Raw genomic sequence first — 23856 nt, 5'->3', positions numbered from 1 at the left:
TGACAACCTCTTTACCCATCCATTTTTTACATTAATGTCATGAAGCTTCAAGGCTTGATTTTGCTGCAATTTATGGAGCTGACAACCCATTACTAAGTCTCTTGCATGAAACTCATAGAAAATGAGGAGGCTTGCAAAATGCCCATATAATTGGCACAGTTCCTAAATCTTTAATCCAGAGCTGCCTCCTGGGTTGAGCCCTAGGCTCAAAGAGAAAGATCCTGCACAAGAATATATTGAAACATCATGGCTTTGGGTTTTCTTTTTTGCAGTGAAAGGCAGAGTTTTCAAAAGCATCAAAAGGCTTTTGAATGGAGGAGATTATGTCCAGCAAGAAATTACCTGGTTGTTGGGGCTGAGGTTCAGCAGCCTCCAGGAAGAATACATGAGGTCAGAGAAATGATAGAGCAGCCTCAGCCGTGCTCTGACTGTGTGGATGCTGACTTCCTTCAGGGCTCCATACTGAGGAGGGATGGTGTCCGGCAAGCCCAGCTGCAAAGGCACTGACACGCCTGGCAAGGGAAAAAGACAAGGGTCTCATGGGTTCCGAGGATGGACCCTGAAAAGGCCTTGGCTTTCGCCACACACAGCTATTTCTGAGGCTGAACCAAGACCAACAACAAATGCCACATTTCCTCTAAGGCAGTGATGGTGAACCTTTTACAGACCAAGTGCCCAAACTGCAACCCAGACCCCATTTATTTATTGCAAAGTGCCACGTTCCTCTGGCTTTCTAGTAAGAAACTCTGGCACACTCTGTGCTACGGCCACAGCATGTGCGCCCACAGAGAGGGCCACCACTGCTCTAAGGAATACATACATCATTCGGAGATACACCTCAATTCTTTTTTAAAAAATATTTTTATTCATATTTTCATCAAACAAGAAAACAAAAACGTAAGACATAATACCTACTCCCCACGTCAGGCAGTTGTGTCCAGATATTAGATAAATGATTCCTTTTTCTAGTTAAACACCGATCCTCATTTGGTACTTTACACTTTCATCTCCAACCTAAATAACTGTCAAAAGTAAGTTTTCTTTCTATATCATTTTTACTTTGATTGTGCGGTGTTTCTTTTCTTCAAACCCCTTCGCTATTTGTTATTTTCCCTTCTGCATTCCATTTGGATCTCCTTGTTATTTGGAAATCTACCTTAGCTTTACCATAGTTTAAAACAACTATTTGACATACTTAATAAATAATAATTATTTATATGTATTATGCTATTATTTCTTAGATTGTACATACAAACTATTTTATTGTTTGTATGTACAGCACTGTGCAAATCTACAGCGCTATACAAAGCATAATAATAATAATAATAATAATAATAATAATGTATTTATATCCTGCCTCTTCCTTTTTGAGGATCAAAGTGGGTAACAACAGAGGTTAATACAATACAAAAAAATCAAACAAAACAAACCCCTGAATCACCCCAAACCTCACTTTCCTTCCCTGAATAAAATTACCACAATAAAATCATATATAAATATGAATCACAATATCATTTGTTAGCATTGATTTAATAGCACTGATCTATTATCTAGATTCTTTCTTAAGACTTTTATTCCCCATATTTCATAGAATCCTAGTTGGAAGAGACCCCAAAAAGGGCCATCCAGTTCAACCCCATTCTGCCATGCAGGAAATCTAAATCAAAGCATCCCCATTGACAGATGGCCATCCAGCCTCTGCTTAAAGACCTCTAAGGAAGGAGACTCCATTACACTCCGAGGAAGGAGTGTTTTCCACTGTCAAATAGCCCTGACTGTCAGGACGTTCCTCCGAATGTTGAGGTGGAATCTCTTTTCCTGGAGCTTGCATCTATTGCTCCATTGTGTCCTATTCTCTGGAGCAGCAGGAAACAAGCTTGCTCCCTCCTCAATATGGCAACCCTTCAGGTATTTAAACAGGGCTATCATATCACCTCTTATCCTTCTCTTCTCCAGGCTAAACATCCCCAGCTCCCTCAGTCATTCCTCATAGGGCTTCATGGTTTCCAGACCCTTCACCATTTTAATCACCCTCCTTTGGACACAAGGCTCCAGTTTCTCAATGTCCTTTTCTTTCCAATATTCTAATGGATACACCTCAATTCTGTCCTTTACCTGGAGCTCGTGGGGGAACCGGTGGGGAAGTCCAGGCGGCACTGTGACATCGCCCCGCTGAGATCTGCCGGATGCTCTTCCCTTGCAGGGAAGTAATGAGGGTCGGCTCTCGGACGTGGTTGGTGTGACCCAACCCCAGCTAGAAAATGGCGAAACATATGAATGTGTTGTGTAACTGTAGTGCATGCACAGCACATCAAATATACAGCTGGGATAAACTTTTTAAAAAATGCATTTGTGTGCGTGTGGTGTGCCTTCAAGTAGTTCTTGACTTTATGGTAACCCTATCATGGAGTTTTCTGGGCAAGATTTAGAGGAGGACGTTTGTCATTGCCTTCCCCTGAGGCTGAGAGTGTGTAACTTATTGCACAAGGTCTCCCAGTGGGTTTCATGGCTGAGCGGGAATCGAATCCTGGTCTTCAGTCACAGTATAATGCTCAAACCACTACAACGGTGACTCATTTACTTGGATGGAAATGGAAATTGCATTTGTTGGAATGTATTTCTATCCTGGTTCTTCCGTTCCATCCTATAAATCAAAATCTCACCACACAGAAAACGTATGGGGATACAGTTGGCTCAGTACAGTGCGCCCGCATCATACGCGGCTTTCAGCATATGCTGAAAGCCACCTGGGAGCACGCAGGGTGCAAGGGGCGGTGCATCCCACTAAGAGTAATGGGGTGGCGTGCGCTGCCGCACCACCACACACCGTGCCATGCACGAGCCCCTTTATTTTCAATGGGGCTTGAGCATACGCTTTTTTGACGCGCGGAGGGGTCCAGAACGGATCCCTCGCGTAAAAAAAGGGCGCACTGTATTCTGCTCCACTCGGGCCCTTTTAAGTTCACATGAACAAAGTGGAGAGTGCATTTGGGGCAGCTGAAACCAAGCCTGTCTCATACCCACCTGCCCTTCCGAGTTGCTCCCCCAGGCATAGACATCCCCAGAGGCAGCGAGGGCGAGGGTGTGCTCCGCTCCAACGGCAATATCTTCTATGAAAATCCCTGACAAGGCCGGAACTTGCTGAGGGCGATTGTGGTTGCGGGCCCGGCCTTCGGGCAAACCAATCAGCCGGTCTGGAAATGAGGCACATAGTCTGGTTATGGTCTAACAGAACAAGATAAATTTAAGTTGGAAACAGAAGCTTTCCTCAAGCATCTCATTTTGGAGGGGTAGGTATGGGACTGCCTATTACTTTTTTGCAACATGGCAGAGACTGGTACCATATTTGCACCCTTTGGTTACAGCTGTTTCTTTGCTTCCTGGAAATTCACCAAGGACTGGCAGCCAATGGCCTCCATTGGTCCGTGGACCACCATTTTGAGTAGCACTGGGGCAAGAGGAAGGCAACGCTAATTCAGGTGAATTAATAAAATAGCACAAGGGAAAATGTATATTTGTCCCTTTCTTGGAAAAAATTTCATAAGATATTGGCAGGACTAATGTCAGGAACACTCTAGTCTCCCTGCAATGTCAATCCCTGCAATCTAACACAGACACTCGCCTACCCACCAGACCCCTTTTGTGTTTCTAAACAGACCCCATTTTCTCCTACTTTGAGGCTTGACAAACAGCTAAACTGTTGAGAACCACTTTGCTGCAACAGCAAAATGTCTCTTTCAAGTCAAAATATTATCAACAAATAAGAAACTCCTTACTCCCATCCCCTGAATTTGGAAGACCTCTTTTCTGAAGTCCAATGAAAGTGTGAAGAATAAATTCTAACTAAGCTTACCTTGCCCAAATGTATATACATGCCCATCCTTTGTCAACGCAACTGAAAACTGGGTTCCACAGGCCACTTTTTTGATGCCGATTCCACATAAAATGTCTACTTTCTATTAATAGGATGGAAAAAACCAAAATATCACTACCCCGTAGTGACACGGGATGAATTAAAGCACATATGAGAGAGCTCCAACTGCACAGTTAAATCACCGAACTGTATTCAGTTTTAAAATTTTGGCACATGTCCTACTACTCAAAGAGCACTGCTTTGAATGCAGCAAGAAGTAATGTGCATAAAGCTCAAAACCACTGAAATTATGGAGAACCATTCTTTCATATTAATGTTTGTCTACATTCTTTATATCATGCTTTTTAAGCATGTTATTTAAGCATGTAATTTAAATTTGCTGTGGTTCCGGTCTTTCTTGGCTGAACATTCCCAAGAGGGGGGTGCTGGGAAGTGCTGTTCAGCAAAGTGTCACTGACAGCTAGTTTGGGAGGCAGGAAGAAGAAAATGTTGTCTGTGACTACATCTAGAGACATTATGGGAGAAAGCATGCAGAAGGCACTGACCTGTGGTGAGGATTTTGCTGTTGAATTTCCCAAGCCCAGCTTCCCATAGTCACCGTCACCAAAAGCCCAAACCATTGAGCCATCTGTGGACACAACTATGGTGTGGTTTAACCCACAGGCAACCTGGTTTGGAAAAAGAAGCGTTTCAATCAGGGTTTCAAAGAAGTTGCCAAGTCCAGACTTCCAAACTGCCTCTTAAAACAAAGGTGGGTGGATGAATGGGAGTAGGCAACCGTGAGCAAGGCTTTTTTATGATTGGCTGGTACATTTAGTAACATGTTTTCGCATGTGTGGTTCAGAATACCAGATTCAGCTGTGGAAAACAAACTGCCAGGAATGTCAAAATCCAACTGAGAAGGGGAAAAAAGCACAAAACTCAAGATGCAATTCTGGGTGATGTCCCCCACCTTCCCCCAAATAGTTCCTGGAAAATCAATGGGAGAAACTGCACAAACGTCCCTCAAGTCAGACCTCTCCAATCTGGTACCCTTCCAGCGCTGTCACTCTCTCTGGGAGCTTCTTGTTGGATGTGTTTCCTAATCCCAGTCGACCATAATCACCATTTCCAAAAGTAAACAGTTTGCCATCTGCAGTCACCACAGCTGAATGCTTGAAGCCACAGGACATCTGGAGGGGGAAGAAGATCAGAGGAAGACCTTGTTGGCAATGTTGTCTGGACAAATAGTATTTGTTTAGAAGCAGCACATGGCTATGCTGAATACAATTTGGCAAGGGGCACACAGACCCCTGGGACACAAGGCTTAGAATTGCTTGAAACACTTCTCCATTTACTTACTGAAGCATTTGCCCACTAGCTTTATGTACAATTTATCACCTCCTACATTAGAGTGTTGACTCTTTCTGTTACGCAGTTTGAATTTTGGAAGCAAGGACCATAAGCTCAGGAGTGGCTGGCAGGATTTTTTGGGAGGGATACAAGGGGAATAAGTGTTGTATTAGAGTTGTATTAGGTGCCCAGTGCCTAGTTCTGTCCTGACAGGGAGAACAAAAGGGACTCTGGATCCAGCTATAAGAGTCCATCAGTATCTGCAACAGTTATGGAGGGGAGGGGGCATATCTATTCTCTTTCTAACCAGGTAGAGAAATAAATGCTGCTTTGTACCTGCACAACCTCTTCTCCTTGCAAAGCTTCTATCTGCCTGGGTCGGCGCTGCCGGTCACTGTTTCCGTGGCCCAATTTCCCATAATCTCCGTCCCCCCAGCTGAAAACTTCTCCACTCTCTGTCAGAGCCATGGAATGCCCATCGGATCCACAAGATGTCACCAGTTGAGTTACGACAAAACCTTCAGGAAAAAGAAGGGATAAATGTCAGAATCATATTTACCTCCTGACATGAAACATGATACTAAACCAAAAAAACCCACATGCCCTTAAAATCAGTGGAAATTGGACTGTACCCAAATGTATTTTTCGCTTTACCTTGCAGTGCTGATATAACCGTGAGAACGTGAAGGTCATCTGAATTTCCTTGCCCCAGCCGGCCATAACTCCCCTCTCCGCAGGCCAAAACTGTTCCATTAGCTTGGATCACAAATGTACAGTTTTGGCCACAAATAACCTAAAGGAATTATAAGAAGTGCCATACTAAGTTTACAAACAAAAATCAAAGGAAAAAATTGTCCTCCCATCCAGAGGCCGTTACCTGTTGAGCTTGTGAGAAGGAAGGCGCAGAGATGGGCACCATGACGTTTCTTCCAGCCTCCGCCAGCTGCCCATGCCTCCCGGCTCCCCAGAGATACACGTCGCATTTCCCACCAAGGTGCCAGTCCTGCAGATCAGCAGAAAAGAGGTTTACAGAAAGAAAATGTTGCATTAAGTGGTTTTAAATCTGCCTTCAGATTTACTCACTTCAGGACGTGATGTCGCCCAGGACATAATCTGCTCGTCCATCCCGTTGATCCATTTGCCATTATCCTAAAGAAAAAAAAAAGAAAGGAGGGAGGGAGGTAACAACTATATTAAGATCACACCAAACAAACTCAAAATTATCCTTCCAAGTCCTTTCTATTCTCTGCCATAACATTTTTTTTCTGTATACTTCAAAACTCTAGAGAACAAGGAAGGGAGGAAGGAAAGGACTTGTATAAATCATCATCTGCACTTATTTCCCACCCTTCTTCCAGAAAGCTTCAGGCACCATAGCGTCCTTTCTTCCCCTATTATAATCCCAACAACTTCATGAGATAGGCTAGTCTGAAAGACCATGTTGGGTCTACACTTCCCTGATGAGCTTGAGAAATCCCACCAGCAGAAGGCATTTTACCATCAGGAGGTTGAGTTCATCTTCTGGCACTGGTTCCAGATCTGGGACTGTGAAGGATTCTGGGAAGGTGGCTCCCTTGGCGAGCGCTTCGGCTGCTTTGATTGTCATGGAGAAGCACTCCAGCCAGGCCCATTCGGTTGGGTTCCAGGTCAAAGGGTCCAGGAGACATGTCTGGTGGTGAGGAGGGACTGGTGGGTTGCACAGGAGCTGGTCCAGGTGAAGTCCGACAGCAAGCGAGGCCAAACACTGCAGGTATGGGCTGTGGACAAGCTGGTCTCCACAAACAACGTAAGGCTAGCGGAAAGAGAGGGAGAGAAAGGCCAATACGGACCATTTAAGAGTGCTGCAGGTACGAACATAAAGACATGGCATAGGTACATTGGCATCCCTAGATTGGCTTTCTGCTACTGCCTGAATATAAATCTCTGGAAAAAATCTTTTGATTCTGTGAAGGGAGCTACAATGTCTCCTGATCAGTTTAGGTAAACCTCTGCATTTTCATTTCTGAATCTAACACTGAAGATTTACCAAAATTCCTTGGTAACGGGGAAAAATCAAAATGGATGTAAAGTGAACCTGTAAAAGCTCCCCTTGCTATGAATCCAACTCCATTTCTCAGTTTCTTCTAAAAACCTTCCCCGGAGAAAGGTTCAAATGAAAAGGAATACAAACACTGCCTTTAGGTTTAACGTGAGATGATTTAGATGACAGTCTACCGTTGATTAACTGAACTGAATTGTGGAAACCCTGCAAACTAACCTAACTAATTCTGATTCTCATTCTTTCTATGCACATGCAAGGTATTCTGCCAAAAGGCAACAAATATCTAAAAAGATAGTTTGCTCATATTCTAATAATGACAGAGAAGGGAAAACTTCACAGGCTTCTGCTTTCTTTTTTCCAAAGAGATACAGAAGAACCAGAAGTAGGACGATCAACAAAGCCATGCTAGGTAAGACCGGAGACCAGCATTTCTGCCAAGATTTTATGCTTAAAAACTGTTATAAACCACACACAATGTTCAAACAACACTTTAGAGCTATCCAGTGTGACCAGGGATCTCTTACCTTTTCATAAGCATACTGTTCCTGAAGCATGATGGGCAGGCGCTCCAGGAAAGCCCTCATGCAAGGAGCCATGTTTAATCCAAGAATGCCCTGGTGTTTCAAAGCAGTCCGACATGTCGCAAGGACGTGGTTGCCAGAGATCCACTCCGATGTGCAATTTACCACCAACACATCCTGAAGGAAAGTCAAGTATGCCCCATTCAGGAAAAGAAGGAGAAAAATGCAGACCGTTTGTAACAGGTTGCTAACTTCGCGAAACAGATACAGTGGTGCCTCGGGTTACGAAATTAATTCGTTCCGTGGCACCGTTCGTAACCCGAAAAGCCTTCGTAAGCCGAATTGCCATAGGCGCTAATGGGGAAAAGCCGCGATTCCGTGCGAAAAAGCCGAAAAAAGCACCAAAAGTTTTTTCGTAACCCGAAAAAACATTCGTAACCCGGAACAATGTTTTCCTATGGGATTTTTTCGTATCCCGAAAATTTCGTAACCTGGGTATTTCGTATCCCGAGGTACCACTGTAAAAACCTTTTGATTTTCTTGACAACTTGTGCTTCTGTATCAATTTCTGACATTGCAAATGAAGGGGGTGAGGCATTCTCCCATCCCTCTTTTTACTTTCTTTACTGCATCTGTTACTTTCAATTCATTAGGAAGCTTAGGGAACATATAGTCATAGATTAGAGGGCCAATGCTTTCATGGACTAGCACCCACTTTGCTAGATCCATATCTTGAGAAAACAAATTTATTCACAGGTAATTGTGGGATATACAATACCTTGGATCTACTAGAACACGCAGCGACTCCAACCTCAGGGATCCATACGGTAGTCTGAATAGCTCCAGAACCTATCACAACACTCTGCAAAACAGAGCCATCCTAAAAGAAAAGAGAACACAAGCCAGCAACATTTACTTCTTAAGGCTGGCTGGGTACAATCTTATGGTGCCAAAGTAGGAAACCCTACAAGAACGACTGAACTTGAAAGAATGATGGACTACAGACTTTGTTCCTGTTTTCCCCAACACTGGTGTTTTCTTACCCGGAGAGACCAGATGTTCATAAGTCCGCCAAGTCCACCCGACACCAAGGTCAGTCCATCAGAACCAAAGGTCACTGTCCGAACAGGCGTGATGTGCCCTTTCAGCTGATAAAGGCACTTGGTTTCTGCTGATTTCCTGCAAGCATCCTGGAAATTAAAATGTAACTGTCAGGCCTTTCCTTTGAGTTAACAAGAACACTCCAAACACTTTTAAGGGTGAATATAAGAAGGCGCAGGACTTAGTTTTAATAGGCACAACCCCACACCTCAAGACATTTTGGTCACCTAATACTTTCTTCAACATAGTTACAGGTAAGCAACCTGTCCTTGCCAGGAACAAATCTTTACCTTTCCACTGGCTTCCTCATCCCACCATCCATCTGAGCAATTGAGACTGGACTGCAGTAGGACCAGCTCATCTTGGGGAACAGTCCAGACACAAAGCAAACCGTTCTGGCAACCTCTAAACAAAAGTTAAGAACAGCTGCATTAAAGAGCTACAATCCACCAGTCAACAAAGCAGAGCATGCAGGACGGCAAAGGGCGGCCCACGGGCCACATGTAAACCCTGAGCAATACGTCTGTGGCTCCTAAAGACCCCCAACATCCCTAGTTTTTTTTAAAAATAGGCATGATTTTGGGGCAAGCATTGAAAAAAAACCAAGTGTGTAAAAATATGCATAAATAGAACAAGCACCCCAGAATGCAACACCTGTTTATCTTTGCAGTCTCTCTCCAAATGGCAACAAGAAGTCACACAGCATAACTACCTGTTTGGAGAGGGAATGCAGAGGAAAATAGAAGTACTCACGCTTGCTGGATGTGCGGGTCTAGCACTTGGTGGAGGTAAGTGGGAAGGAAATGGTTAGCTTGTTTTATGATCAATATGACCATTTCCACATTTGTATGCACCTAAGTTATGGAAAGCAGTTCAATGGTCATTACAAAGAGGAGCCAAAGAACATCAGTGAAAATCTCAACTTACGTGGCCAAGAGGAGTTGTGGCTTTGGCCCTCTTCCTGGCAGACCGCACCAGGCAACGGTAGTCACAACAGCCTGGTGAGACAGTGAGTACAAGTGCCTCCAGCAGCCTCCCATGTATCCCCAGAGCTTGACCGACTCTTCCTTGGCGCACGTCATGAGGATCTTACCCGTGGGGTCCCATTTCGTGCTAAGAATAGTGTCCTGGAAAAGGAGCAAGAAGTACACACAATATACATCACCTATAGACAACCTGAGCGACCTGATGAGATCAATTTGAAAGCCTTCTTTAAACAGAAGTGGAGGAGGCTGACTTCTTAGCATTACAAGGGGATGGGACAAGTGTGGTCTGCAGATCACAAGCAGCCTCTAGGTCTAGGAGAGGGTCTATAATAATAATACAATTTATTTATATTCTGCCTTTGTAATCAAAGTGGATTACAACAATAAAAGAACCCACGGGTAAGATCCTAATCTGTCCGAAATTTTAGTGTATTCCTATTGGACAGTTTTAAATTTTTTGAGGTTTAATCTCTTTTTATGGGTTGATCACTGTTTTTATGATTGGGGGCAGGGTTGGAGTTTTGAAATTGTAATTTTTAATTGTTTGATGTTTAATTATACTGTTGGAATCCGCTTTGATTCCTCTGTGAAAAAGCGGAATACAAATTATTATTATTATTATTATTATTATTAAAAAACATGGTACAGTTAAAATTACAGGTAAAAAACAACCCCATATCCCAACCCTCCCCCCAATTGAATTCTCAGTCACTTCCTTTTGTGACTCTGTGTGTGTGTGTGTGCACGCGCAAAAACAAGACAAAAATGCCCTCCATGCCACTTAGAGGACATCTGAGGACAGAAACATTTTATTTTTTGAGAGGGTGTGTGGCAGGGGATGCAGTCCCGCAAGTTCTCCTGAGGGAATTAATGTGGCTCCCTTACCTCTGATAATTGCCCAACCCCAAGTTAGAAAAATCTGAAGGCTCTCTTTGGATCTTGGGCAGGGATGTACACCTGATGGAACTTATAGTCCCCCACTACGAAAACTTTGAAAAAGTTAGCCTACAGAGAAAGAGGGTTTTGTTCTACTCAACTCTTAAGAGGATTTTCTCTTCTCTCTTCTTCCTTAAATCCTAAACCTTGGGACCGATAGCAGTGATGAGTAACTCTGGCATCCCACATGACAACTCCCATCAACCCCAACCACTGAGCAACCTGCCTGGGGCTGGCAGGAGTTGAGAGTCATGGGTGCACCAAGCCTGACCTAGAAGATTCTGCTTAAAATTTGAAAAGGAATCTTATTATACTCTACACTCTCTTTTGTTTCTGTGGAAGGCAGGTAAACATTCAGCTTTACCTTGTGGGCATCAACTAAGACAATCCCTCCTTTCTCAAGTGGCTCTTTTGTGCCAATCAGCAGCTTTCCATCCAAATAGCCAATTGCAAAAGGTTTGTCTTCACTAAACCATGCAAGGCAGGTAACAGACACTACATAAAGATAAAAGAGAAACAAGGATGAGACATGATTTGCACAATTCATTTTCATCAGCCCTTTTTTGTACTTTTAAGGAAAAAATGCACATGAATACGTATCCTACCATCCTTTCTGTAGCAGTGCTCCAGTTCAACTCTGTGCATGGTGGATGCGTCTAAAACTTCAATAAGCCCAAGCGATCCATCCATGCGACCCACAAGCAGCAATTCTGGAGCCTCTCCTGTCCAGGTTGCAGCTGGTCCTTCTTCTGGCCATGCCAGAGCAGAGACCCAGTAGGGCTGGACATCCAGGAGACCTTTTCCTCCTAAAGAAGACAGCAAACACTCTATCTCTGTCTGTACAGTAGGACCCCCATATATGTATATCCACCTCCAAAAAAGTATGTTCTCTCTAGGCATTTTCTAGGTCCTCCAGCACGATTCTATGGTAGGCTTCTTCCACCTAAGGTTGGCCACAGAGTTACACTGGAGGACTGTTCAAGAAACAATGGTGGTGGTGCTGATTATGATTATCATTAATTCATGTATAATACTGTAATACATGAATTTTTCCCAATACAGAGATTCAAAGTGGCTTACAAAGATTTTTAAAAAATTCAGATCAAAACATTAATTAAAAATAGAAGACAAAAATCTACAATACAGTGCACCATTAAGAGGCCATTAGAGCACTGATCCCTAAAAACCTTATCGAAACAAACAAAAAGCTTTGACTTGCTTGCAAAAGTTCAAGAAGGAGGGAATCATTTTAGCCTCCTTAGATATGGAGTTCCAAAGTCTGGGAGTAGCCATGGAGAAGGCTCCCCATCCAAACTAATTCTCACTGAAGAAGCCTAGGAAAATGGTGGGACCAAGGGAAAAGTCTTCCCTGAAGATTTCTGAAGAGCCTGGCAGGTTCTTACAGGAAGATAAGGCCCTTCAGGCAGCCTAGACCCGAGCTATGAATGGGGACATTGCCCACAAAGGAAATGGAAATGGGGTCCAAGCTCCTGATACTATTTGATCAAGTGGTATACTGCTCCACCCCAAAAGACAGTCTCTTTATGATTCCACATCTAACAACATGCAGCACATACCATTGACTTGCCAGATGTTCACCATCTTCTCCAAGGCTCCAGCCAAGTACCTGCCACTGATGCTCCAACAGGCAAGAGATAAGGCAGGGTCACTGGGGGAACCTAAGTTTTCCTCAGCTTCACCTTCCCTGCAAGACAATAAAGACAGACATCACCTTCAGAAACAGAGGTTGCACCATTACTCCTATTTCTCTACTGAATCACTGTATACCAGGCAAAATAAATGTGTCTTCCATCACCAGTTGAGTCTTTATCACAATAAAGTAGGCAAAACCATTAAGAAAAAGCATGAAAATAAGGGCTCTATCCCAGACAGAATTATTTTAGCCAAACAGTTTTAAAATAAAATCTATAGGTGTGTAAGCTATAAGAAGACAGAGGCATTCAAGAGATCATAGAGAAAATCAAGACAATTACCCCATAGACAGAGACATAAAACACTGGCACCTTCAACCTGCCAGAAAGCTAAACCACTTTCTCTACTGACCATTACTAAATTTTAAAATTTAATGCCTACACCAAAATTAGACATATTTTATGTTTCTAAAGTAACCAAGTGGCTTTCAAGCGCTAAAGCTAGCTGGTGACTCTGTTTAGCTGTTATTTTCTTACAGTTGCTAGTTTAAGCCAACCTGCTTTGAATCCCATTCAGATATGAAATAAGTAGATAAATAAATAAAACCTGAACATATCCCTCCAATAATAATAATAATTTTTATTTATTTTTCCCGCCTCTCCCTGCAGATTACATCATTAAATAGTAAAATACAAGTATAAAAATACAGATAATAAAACACTAACAATATAATTTTCAATTAAAACATCATCTGGACAACCAGAAACATCCAAAAACTTTAAAAGGATCACTTACAATTTGGTGAATACACACGTTTGCTGTAATGAGTATTGCTTCTTTGTAACATTCCACACCCGTATTGTTCCATCATTGCCACTTGTTGCCAAAAGTCCTTTTTTATTACACCACACACAAGTTGTTACCTGTTTTTTTATTTAAAAATAGACCATGAAGCCACAATTCAATCAATTGTACCTATACTCCAAAAATATAAGGTGCCAGCTTGTCTATTAACCCTCCTTTTTCATTGGTTTTAAAAGGATCGCTCTATGACTGCGGTCCAAGAGACCATTCAAAGTTCTTCTCTAGAAATAAAGATATGGTTGAATTCAACTTCTAATTTAGCATAAACATTAGATCTTATTGAGCAAAAGTCAAAAATGTAGTTGAGGACAATGATAACTGGGATATATACTGGATCCCACAAAATATACCCCATTCACTACAACCATTTATTAATTCCCTGGAAACTCACGATGGACTGGAAGTCAATGGTTCGCAGACTGGCACCAGTCCATGTACTACCACTTTGAGTAGCATGGTCCTAGACTGTTTTAGGGTGGTGTCAATTCATTTCTACAGGGATAAATCAGAGATAAAATGTGGCTCTTAATCAAAGCCATATGTACAGCAAATTTGATGTGGTTCTAATCTGCTAAAAAAATTAATAAATAAGTAGAAACAAATGCTTTTTGTAACCTGGAGAGGAAAGGGCGTTTAAAAGTGACGGAGATATTCTTTTGTATTTACCCTGTTCTGATGAGCCTCCAGCTTGATGAAGGAGCACTTGCGCAGGTCCCCTCCCATGTCTGCCAGGGTCTGGGGGCTGCTCTGGTTATCCCGGTCATGCGCCGCAAGGGTCCGCACCAGCTGCTGAGCAGCCCACTGCCTGTGTTGCGAGGACAACCTTGAAGAGAGGCAGCAAGCTGCTAGTGCATTAGCCAGCTCCAGAGGGCCTACAGCAGAAGGATCATAGGAAGGATGGGCATACAAATGGGCAGTTACACCTGCTTAGACAAAACAAATGAGATGATGCCCATGTGAGTGCCAAGGAGAGATAAGATCGGACAGTATCACCGTCTCAAAACAAAGCGAGAAGCTGCAGGCTCCAATGAGTTACAAAAAGCTGGCTTGATTTTGCACGTATCCTAATCCTTCCCTGGGTACAATTGGTAGTCCCTCACTGCCACTCCCTTCACTTCCAAAGGATACTTTTATTTTATTATTTAATGTTAATATTTAATAGTATGTATTATGTTAAATTATTTTAGTAGAATGTACACCTTACGCAGGTTTAGTTTATTATTATTATTATTATTATTATTATTATTATTATTATGCTTTATTTAGGGCTGTAGATTTGCACAGCGCTGTACAAACAATAAAATAGATAAGAGTAAACCTGCCCATGGTGTTCAATCTAAGAAATAATGGCATAATACATATAAATAATACATAACAATATAGGAAAGGGTTTATTTTATTCTATTTTTTAACTGATCATATCTATAAATAAAGCATAATAATAATAATAATAATAATAATAATAATAAAAATAATGCTAGAGCACTGCACCCTAACCCAGAGAGAATCAACCACACATGGCTCATCTTTCTCCTAGACACTTGTTTGCACTCCAAAAAGACAAAGAACAAGAAGAAGCAGCTCAAAGCAGCCGTCATTAACACACAACCACCAAATAAAACAAGCCACATGTTAACTGACCCATGAAATGATGAAAAAGGCCAGGGAGCATCCACTGACAGTTCATGTAGTGAACACGGTGACAGCTGCCACAGGAAGAATAAATACCTTTCTTTTCAACTTCTGCTTTATCGTAATTTGGCCTCAGCTTGGCTCCCTTGTCTGCCAACAAGGCCACAAGCGCCTGAGTCACAACAAAGTTGGGGGATGTTACAAGCTTGTTCTCTTCTGCTATTCCTCGGAGAAAGCTTGGCAGGAACTTCCGTTGGACTGGATCATCCACTGTAGTCAAATTGACACCAGTTGCTGCTGAAATCAAGTTCTAAAAAAACAAGACAAAGCAAGAAATAGATGTAGTGTTATTCAGCAGATTTAATACAATACAATTTAAACACAATACAACACTAAAATGTATAAATATAAAATTTTTAAAAACCATTAAACCATTTTTTAAAGTTTAAAAAGTTATGAGTTAAAATAGAATATGTTAAAAATACAAACCGAAAATTTTTATTAGGATAACGTTCCCAGCCCTTATCAGTACCATGATAAGAATAAAGGTAAATGTTTCCAAACTCACAAGTTTGAAGCCTATTGGTTGGTCAATCAGATGCAGGCACCCAAAAGACAGAGACTATCCTATGCCACCAAAATGTTCCACATTATATTGTAATTACAGATAAAGTCAAATAAATTAAATATTTGGCACCTCTGTGTGCATTTACAATAATTATATATTCATGTAAACATATAGAGAAGTTGAGCTGATCAACTTTAAGAAAAGACTAACTGAATCTATGAGTACTAAAGTTAACAACTCCCAATCAAACACTCCACAGTCAGTGTACTTTTCAGAGGTTAAAGAAGCATTATGGAATGTCATAATTCAAACAATAACAGCCAGTTTATAAATCATCAGCCCACAAAACAATCTTGGACCATTCTGCTCCATGTGTTCAACTTTCATTTTTTTTCTTTTTTAAAAAACAAACAAACCCAAACTTTTATTTATTTCAGTTCCACAGAACACTAAAAAATATATTCAGCACAAATAAAAATATCATCATATGCTGCCATTAAACCAAGCCAAGCTTTTCAGGGGTTTGTTAACAGGTTCATACAAAGCTAAAGCCAGGAAGAGTGCAACTTGGTCCCATTCAGAAATTAAGAAAATTATACTTTGAGGATTGCAAGTTGCAGAATCCCCCAGACAACATGCCTGCTGGCAAGTCCAAAAAAGTAACGTTTCTAAACTTTGCTCCCAAACTCCCTTGTGTGTGTGCTCCATTTTTTCCAGTACTGCAGTAAGAAGAGACTCGACAGCAGAAAATTGCAAAGGCAGAGGAAGACAATCTTACTTGGGTACACAGCTGAACCAGCAGTTTTGCAGCACTTGGCGTATTGGATGCCAAGCAGCCGACAGCCGTGCTCAGATAGGCCAAGCAGGAGATGGGTTTGCTCATTTTGCTGTGTATGCCTCGCGCTCTCTCCGAGGAACCAGACACGGTGCAGGGGCTGGTGGAGAGGCCCGCTCGCCCTGCTGCTGCCAGGCACATCAGGCGGACCAAGGTCCGGATGTCCGTCAGACCCAACGACTCCAGCCCCGCGGCAAGGCTGCAACTAGACCCACTGGTAAAAGGAAGGGGGGAGAGATATACAAGTGTCAGTTTTTCCAAATGTTCATATATCCTTTCTTTTTTTAAATAAATCACTCCTATTTCATCTCTAAGCCCAGTCTTTTCCTGCCTCTGCATCACACAAAGGAAGCCTATCACTCTTCTTTCCTAATTCTTCCTTGGCCTTCATTGAAGAGGTAGCAATGGTCATGGGGTTTGGTTCCAGGACCTCCAATAGATACCAAAATCCATGGATGTTCAAGTCCCATTATATATAATGCTAGTAAAATGGCATCCTTTATATAAAATGCAAAATTAATTTTTGCTTTTCGGATTAAAAAAAAAATTTTTTTTTGAACAGTGGTTGGCTGAATCTGTGTGTGCAGAATCCATGGCTACAAAGAGTCAACTGTATGTTGTTCTGTCACTGAATTTCAGAGTCCTGGCTTCATAGCTCCTTGACAGGAATGCAGTAACGCCTACTCACTGTTTGTTTCCCTGCGACTCAGGCTGGCTTACAACAGATGCAGCTAAATAATTCACTTCCCATAAAAATTAAAATATTTGAACTATCAATAGACTCAAAACTTCTGAACTATCAATAGACTCAAAAGCAATTAAAAATGCCCATTAAAAATGAAAGAATACAGACAAGGGAGTGTATTATTCACTGTGCACTAACTACAGCATCAATGAGGAGATGAGACCTGGGGCTTCAGGGGATTGACAAACCTGACAGAAAGCAGGGAGAGGGCCCGCATGACCATGGTTCTTGCGAGGAGGACTTGAGCTGCTGCGGTCACCCTCCTCAAAGCCATAACACGGTCGTGCGGATTGACCAAAGCGGCAGCTTGCTCCCCCAGAGTGATTCTCCCTGACGAGCTTTTCTCAATGGAGCCGTGACAACCTATGCGTTTGTTGGGAGAAGAATAAGGGAGATGTTACAGCATGTGGGAGTTTATTGGACTCCCCCCCCCAGACTAATCCATCTAATGGTATGTCACCGTAAACATTTTTAGTATGAAAGTGACTCACAATTATATGAATAAAATACAGAATGTGGTAATTTAGGAATCTAGCAACTTAGGAAACTACAACTGTGAGTTCTTATTAAGACGGTTGTTGTTATGTGCCTTCATCAAGTCAACTCTAGCTTTTCATGACACTCTCATAGTGTTCTCTTGGTAAGATTTATTCAAAGGTGGTTCCTACATAGGAAGAGGGTACCTAAAGAACTGCTCTGGTCTAGACAACAATCCTTAGATGCCCCTAAGGCATTTCAGGTACCATAAAACCCTTACACAAGCCCCTAGTCCACCATATCATTTTCTAGTTACACAGTTCCTTCATGTTCATTGGGGAAAAGAGAAGAGAACAAATGGTGTTCTAGCTTTTGGTGGTACAGCAGGCTATGTAGAATCATCCAACCCATAAAAACATATGGGCCTAAGCCCAATTGCTAGTCCCAAGTAGAGTAGATCCACTGAACCAACTGCTGAACAAACAAGTCAACGTTTGCATAAATTCAGAGGCAAAAGAACTGCTGTTAACGAGGTCTAGAAAACTGAATCCAGGCTGTGAAGCCAACTGATTTAATTTAATAGACTAAGGATCCTGGTCAAAAGGGTACAAAGCTACAGAGAACTACTTCCCAATTTGAAGATTACCTATTTGCATCAGTGTTTCTTCCATACTGTTCGTGGCTGTGACCATTGCGACAGAGGCACCCAGAGGATCGCTGTCTGGGAACTGAACTGGCTCAGGCACAATGCGTCGGTCATTCAAGCCAAGGGGCCCAGCCAACAGTTCAAACTCCTCTTCACCCGTCAGTTTTTCATCCTCATCGACATCCAACATGTCCCAGTCCTCTAGCATTAGAGACGTAAACTGCAGTTAGGTATAACTCTTGAAAGCAAAGCTAGAACTAGGCACTGGGGCCATTTGGAAGACCTACATAAAAAAGTACCTTCATAGACGCTGTCCTGCTTGCCTATTAAATCAGGGGCTTGACCTTTATATCTGCAGAGAAATGGAGGGGTAAAAAGGAAGACAACAATCAAATACTGTACTTCATAAATCAAAGCATATGTTAAATAATCTACTGTACAAATCCTAGGATTCCATAGGATGCAGCATTGAAAGTAGTGCATAGTACTTCTTGGCACAGACTTCAATTCCCCCCAGGAAGAATTTTAAAAAGAATCCCAAAGTGCTTCCTTTCTTCCAGAAGAAATAATCTCACATTGGCTCTGGTACCTTTCTGAGGCTGACGTCTTAGATTTGCTCTTCAGGGCCAAGTATTTCTCTCGGCAGCTGCCGCACAAGAGGTAATAAGGATTCCCACTGCCGCACTCCCCACCGAACCATCCATCCACATAGGAGCCATTGCTGCGATAGCCTTGCCGGTTGGCGCTACGGCCACAGCCCGGGTGGTTTCTCTTCATGTGCTGATTGAAGCTGACCACGCTGGATTCGCACAACTCACACACAACCACTTCTTCTCTGTCTTCAGATTCACAAACGTGCTGCACAAAATAATCATGTGGTTAGCTTGTACACAGATGGTAAATCACACCCACAGACAGAACCACAGCACTTAGGTGCAGCTTAGTACCAAGCTAATGCTGCAACAAGGCCATACGCTGGGTGAAGGTTTTAAATTTTGTACATATCAACACATCAGCATGCCCTTTTCAGCAAAGGAATTCTGAAAACCCACACGTATAATTTTCTAGCTATAGATCCTATATTTTGTATGATTAATACATTACAAAAACTATCAGTCTACAGATATTTAGTTGACATAGGCGTGTTACAAACGCGTGCATAGTACGCGCTCTGCGCGTACTAGGGTTAGGAAGAGCCGTCTCTTCCTCACGGCCCCCAACCCTAGTACGCGCGGAGCGCATAAGAGATGGTGCCGCCTGTCCACATGGGGGCCGCCATCTTTACGTAGCGGATGCTCTGCATCTGCACGTCGCGTCCCGGATATGACGCCACGAGTGCGCGACTAGCGCCTCGCGGCGTCACATCCGGGACCCAGGAAGGAGCGCGATTTTCACGCTCCTTCTTTGCTGCATCTGGGAACAGCGCCGTTTGGCTGCTGCAGTTCCCGGACATAGTAACCGGCGGCGGCAGCAGACCGCCGCAATCCAGCGGTCTGTAACGCACCATAATTTGCAGTATTGCGGTCACAGTTTTTGCAAATTACTCTGTTTTCATCTTCTTCTGTAAGGGGTGGGGGTAGATGAAGGAGGACAATAGGTCCCACAAATTAAAGCTAGGGATTCTGGGAGTTGCCATCCAATACATCTAGCAGGCATCGGATTGTGGAAGGCTGAAATAGGGTGCAGTGGCAGTGTTCTGGAATTTTATCACTTCAAACTGCATGGGATCATGTTGTGGCATATACAGTGGTACCTCGGGATACGAATTACCCAGCTTACGAATTTTTCGGGATACGAAAAAATCCCATAGGGATTTATTGTTTCGGCTTACGAAGGTTTTTTCGGGTTACGAAAAAACCCCGGCGCTGTTTTAAATGGAGCCGCGGCAGAGCCGCGGCTTTTTCTCCATTAGCGCCTATGGCAATTCGGCTTACGAAGGTTTTTCGGGTTACGAAATTAGCCGCGGAACGAATTAATTTCGTAACCCGAGGTACCACTGTAGTGCCACATAGTGAATTACTGTCCATATAGTGAATTACCAGATCATACAGAAATGTTTAATGAGCTCTCTCGCTCTCTGACATTACCATAGAGCATTCAAAAAGGCAGCCCTACTTTTAGGAGTGGGATGCAATACAGTTTACCTCCTCCTGTTGTATAATATGCTGATCAACTCAAAAGCTCTCTTTAGCACACAGTACTAAATCCTCTCTGATCTGGGAGACTTCAACATTCCTACTAATAACTCACAGACAACAAAACCATGGACAAGTCAGGGACAAACATAAAAATAAGCCATATCTTTATGACTTGGCCATGGGATCTGGAGACCAAGGTCTATAGTTTTCAGTACCTCAGTCAAGACGCTCAACCACTCGTTTACTAGAAGCCTAAGTGGCACACCAAAAAGAGTATTTCAGCAATGTCATGAAAACATATTCACACAATTATTGTGTTAGGGGCCAAAAGTATGTTATGGGGCTTGTTTGGCATTAAAACCATACAGAAGCAATTTAGCATGTGCAAGCAGATCAAACCAACAAAGCATTAAATGAGGTGCAGGCTAAAAGGAATATCTTCTGCAGTAAAGTGATTCTGTATGAAATTCCAATCTGTTTTAAAACAGAGGTTCAAGGAGCACTTGTCTGCAATTTGTAGCTTACGTAAATATCTACCAGCACCTTATTGCTCCAATTGAAAAACAGAGGACAAGATCCTTAATGCTTTGAGCACAAGTTGTAAACATATACCAGTACAAGTGACTCTGGATTATCAAGGCCTTTAGTTGACCCACTGACATAACTATCAATTAGTTCCCCACCCAGCAATTAAAAAGACAGTTCACTTGCACCAGTAAACAGAGCCTGAAAAGTATTAGCAGCAACAACGTGAACATACGATAGTTTAGTATACTGCTCAATGTCATTTCATTTTCTGAAGAGCAAGTAGAAAGCGAAGCAGCCCAAGCTGCATTCACACACACCCAGGTTGGCCAATCCAGTACCTCTGGGATCCACATTCCCAGAATGTCATTATCACTGGCAAGATCCTGGCCAAACATGGCTTCCATGGCTTCGTCATCCAGGTCAATCTCTAGCTCCTCGTCCAAATTGAAGTCATAGAAGGCTCCAGGGTCTTGTGGCAGGGAGATGCCTTCCCTCCGGCTCTGGTTCCTGTGGGCCTGTACAGAGCGGTACAATCCCGCTTAAACCAGAGAAGAAAACCACACACTTTATTTTGCAGGTATATAACAGCAGTGCATTCTAGTTGCAACTTAGCTTATGTATTAGCTAGAGGCATGTGAATGGATGATACGGAGGGACCGAAGAGAGGTAATGACTTCCAAAACTACAGATCTCAGAATTCCATAGAATGGAGCCATGACAGTAAAAAATGGTGTTAAAATGCTATAACTGTATAGCATAAGAGAACTAGAACCTAATAAATATCCTTCTCCTCTCACTGAGGCCCTACTACCACAGTATCAGGTACCAGTGGAGGGATTAAGTACACAATAACTTTGCATCCATCAAGAGTGTTTATTTTTCCTTGCCAAAGCAATACGTACAATGCCAATACTTATATTTTACCTCACACCAAGTCTGATGGGCTACTTACAACCTGCCTCATATGGACAACTCAACAGATCTTCAGGATGTGATCCTGACACCTTGAAAAGTAACAGACACGGGGAAGAATATTTCTGGAGACCTACCAGCGCGTGCTAGCAGCGTCCGGGCAGCTAGGTCAAATTTGTGTCTCCTAGTTACTGCTGACCGGCCCCTTGATGTGGGTCCACTCCCAGAGGCTGCATTTTCTCCATGGTCCATGTTGTCATGGCTGAAAGTATACAGAACAGGGTTGGTTTCATTGTTTTAAAAGACATTAGTCTCTTACAGCTGTAAGTCAGAAATGAAAGTACACAACAGCAATAGCAACATATAAATTACATTTTTGGTTGCTCCTTTGCCCTCTTTTTACTTTTGTGTTTTATGTTCTGTCTCTCAAGAAGATTTTTAGATAGGATTTAAGAACATAAAATGACCTCTGTAAAGGCCCACTTAGGGTAGGCTCTTATTTCCCACAATGGCCAACCAGAGCATGAAAACAGTAAGCAGCCTTGGTCCAGAGAGCATGACCATCAAAAGCAAACTGCTTCTGAACCCGGAGGTTCAGCCATCAAGACTAGGAGCGAACTAGGTCTAATCTGTGTCAAAACCCAATGCTTGTTTTTTAAAAGTCAATTCAATTTTAATAAAGAATATTTAACAGTTGAAGAAAGGTACTGCTTATAGCTCCAGTAGAAAGAGCCCGGGACTCTTCCAAATGGAAGAAGCTCGCATTTTACCTTTCATTAAAACCTTCCTCCATTTCAGGGGCATCAGCTGAAGGGATATCACCAGGAGACTGCAAGTAACACTGGTCACTTGACTTCCCGCTGCCCCCAGAGATTCCTGTACTGTGGCGGGAATCTGCCGTGTCTTCAGACTGAGGTTCTTCATCTTCCTCATTCCCAGGATGCTCTATCATCCACATTGCCAGGACAGTAATGTTCTGAGCATCTGCTTCTCCCCTTGCACCTAGCAAAATCAGGAACATCTTACAAACTGAACTGCTGGTTGCAAAAAGAAAATGTGTATCATCACTTAAAAATGGCCCTGATATTAGTGAAATCCAGATGTTTATTGACAGAGCTCTTCAAAATGTTTCCTCTCACAGTGCCTGATTGCTGAGGCAGAAGCTGACAGCTAGAACACCTTTCTCTCTCCTCTTGAAGAAGTGAATCCTAGCATTTGTGTAAGCACATGTAAACCCATGTGCCTTCATGTCACTGTCAACTTATGGTGACCTCATAAGGATTTCTTAAGCAAGGAATCCTCAGAGACAGTTCCTTCCACTGAAACAGAGGCAGCACACCAACAAAGGCCCCTTTTGTGAGGGACTGAAGAAGAAAACATTGGTATTTGGGCTTGCTGTGAGAGATGAGACATATGGTGGAAATTAATGCACAGTTGCTGACCCCCTACACTAAAGGAAGCCCCAACTTAGAATATAGTGTGCCATTTTTTGCCACTCTAATCTAAGAGGGCTCATTATGGCACCATTTGAAGTGAGTCTCAGAAATCAAGCAGGTGTTGCCAGTTTTTACATTCTTTACTCAGCACACCTGAATAATCTCAGCTGTGTTGAGGCAGAAGCAGCCATGCTCTGCAACATCCTCTATCATACTGACATGAAGGGAGAGGAAAATAGCGGATGTGAACAACTGGCTTCACAGATGGTGCCGCCGAGAACGATTTGGATTCTTCTATCATGGGCTGCGGTTCCATGAGGGGGGACTTCTTGCAACAGACGGGTTGCATCTCACGCCAGTTGGAAAAAATGTTTTTGCCAACAGTCTCAAGAACTTGATCAGGAGGGCTTAAACTGAGTTCCGTGGGGAAGGGAGACAATATTAAGGAAGGCGAAAGGGCTGGAGAAAATAGTCAAACTGACATAGAGGAAACAAGGCAAACAGTGCAAGGACCCAACAGTGGGAGGCAAAAAAACTTGCACAAGCAGCAAGTAAATGGGACCCGTGGTCTGCGATGTCTCTACACTAATGCACAGAGCATGGGAAATAAGCAAGATGAACTCGAACTCCT

General features: G+C 42.7%; 3 protein-coding genes across 4 annotated transcripts in view; 1 reads left to right on the top strand and 2 right to left on the bottom strand.

The window, feature by feature from the left end:
• MINDY2 (MINDY lysine 48 deubiquitinase 2) overlaps positions 1–23856 on the bottom strand; it is a 689230-nt gene that overhangs the window by 320224 nt on the left and 345150 nt on the right. The window lies entirely within an intron of this gene.
• MYO1E (myosin IE) overlaps positions 1–23856 on the top strand; it is a 568767-nt gene that overhangs the window by 304660 nt on the left and 240251 nt on the right. The window lies entirely within an intron of this gene.
• The window catches only part of HERC1 (HECT and RLD domain containing E3 ubiquitin protein ligase family member 1), an 89456-nt gene that overhangs the window by 7008 nt on the left and 58592 nt on the right, over positions 1–23856 (bottom strand). The window contains 30 exon segments of the mRNA XM_042471421.1: positions 343–512; positions 2116–2254; positions 3025–3194; positions 3854–3956; positions 4420–4542; positions 4891–5046; positions 5543–5724; positions 5861–5999; positions 6084–6209; positions 6290–6355; positions 6705–6998; positions 7772–7945; positions 8547–8648; positions 8812–8958; positions 9160–9274; positions 9797–9996; positions 11156–11286; positions 11397–11597; positions 12369–12496; positions 13240–13367; positions 13975–14180; positions 15037–15250; positions 16287–16557; positions 17277–17451; positions 18212–18412; positions 18511–18563; positions 18801–19069; positions 21195–21415; positions 21927–22051; positions 22560–22791. Of these exon segments, the coding sequence (XP_042327355.1) occupies positions 343–512; positions 2116–2254; positions 3025–3194; positions 3854–3956; positions 4420–4542; positions 4891–5046; positions 5543–5724; positions 5861–5999; positions 6084–6209; positions 6290–6355; positions 6705–6998; positions 7772–7945; positions 8547–8648; positions 8812–8958; positions 9160–9274; positions 9797–9996; positions 11156–11286; positions 11397–11597; positions 12369–12496; positions 13240–13367; positions 13975–14180; positions 15037–15250; positions 16287–16557; positions 17277–17451; positions 18212–18412; positions 18511–18563; positions 18801–19069; positions 21195–21415; positions 21927–22051; positions 22560–22791 (4961 nt within the window).

The sequence above is a fragment of the Sceloporus undulatus genome, chromosome 6, assembly GCF_019175285.1.
Source record: "Sceloporus undulatus isolate JIND9_A2432 ecotype Alabama chromosome 6, SceUnd_v1.1, whole genome shotgun sequence".
Taxonomy (NCBI): domain Eukaryota; kingdom Metazoa; phylum Chordata; class Lepidosauria; order Squamata; family Phrynosomatidae; genus Sceloporus; species Sceloporus undulatus.
This window is presented reverse-complemented; position numbering and strand designations above follow the sequence as displayed.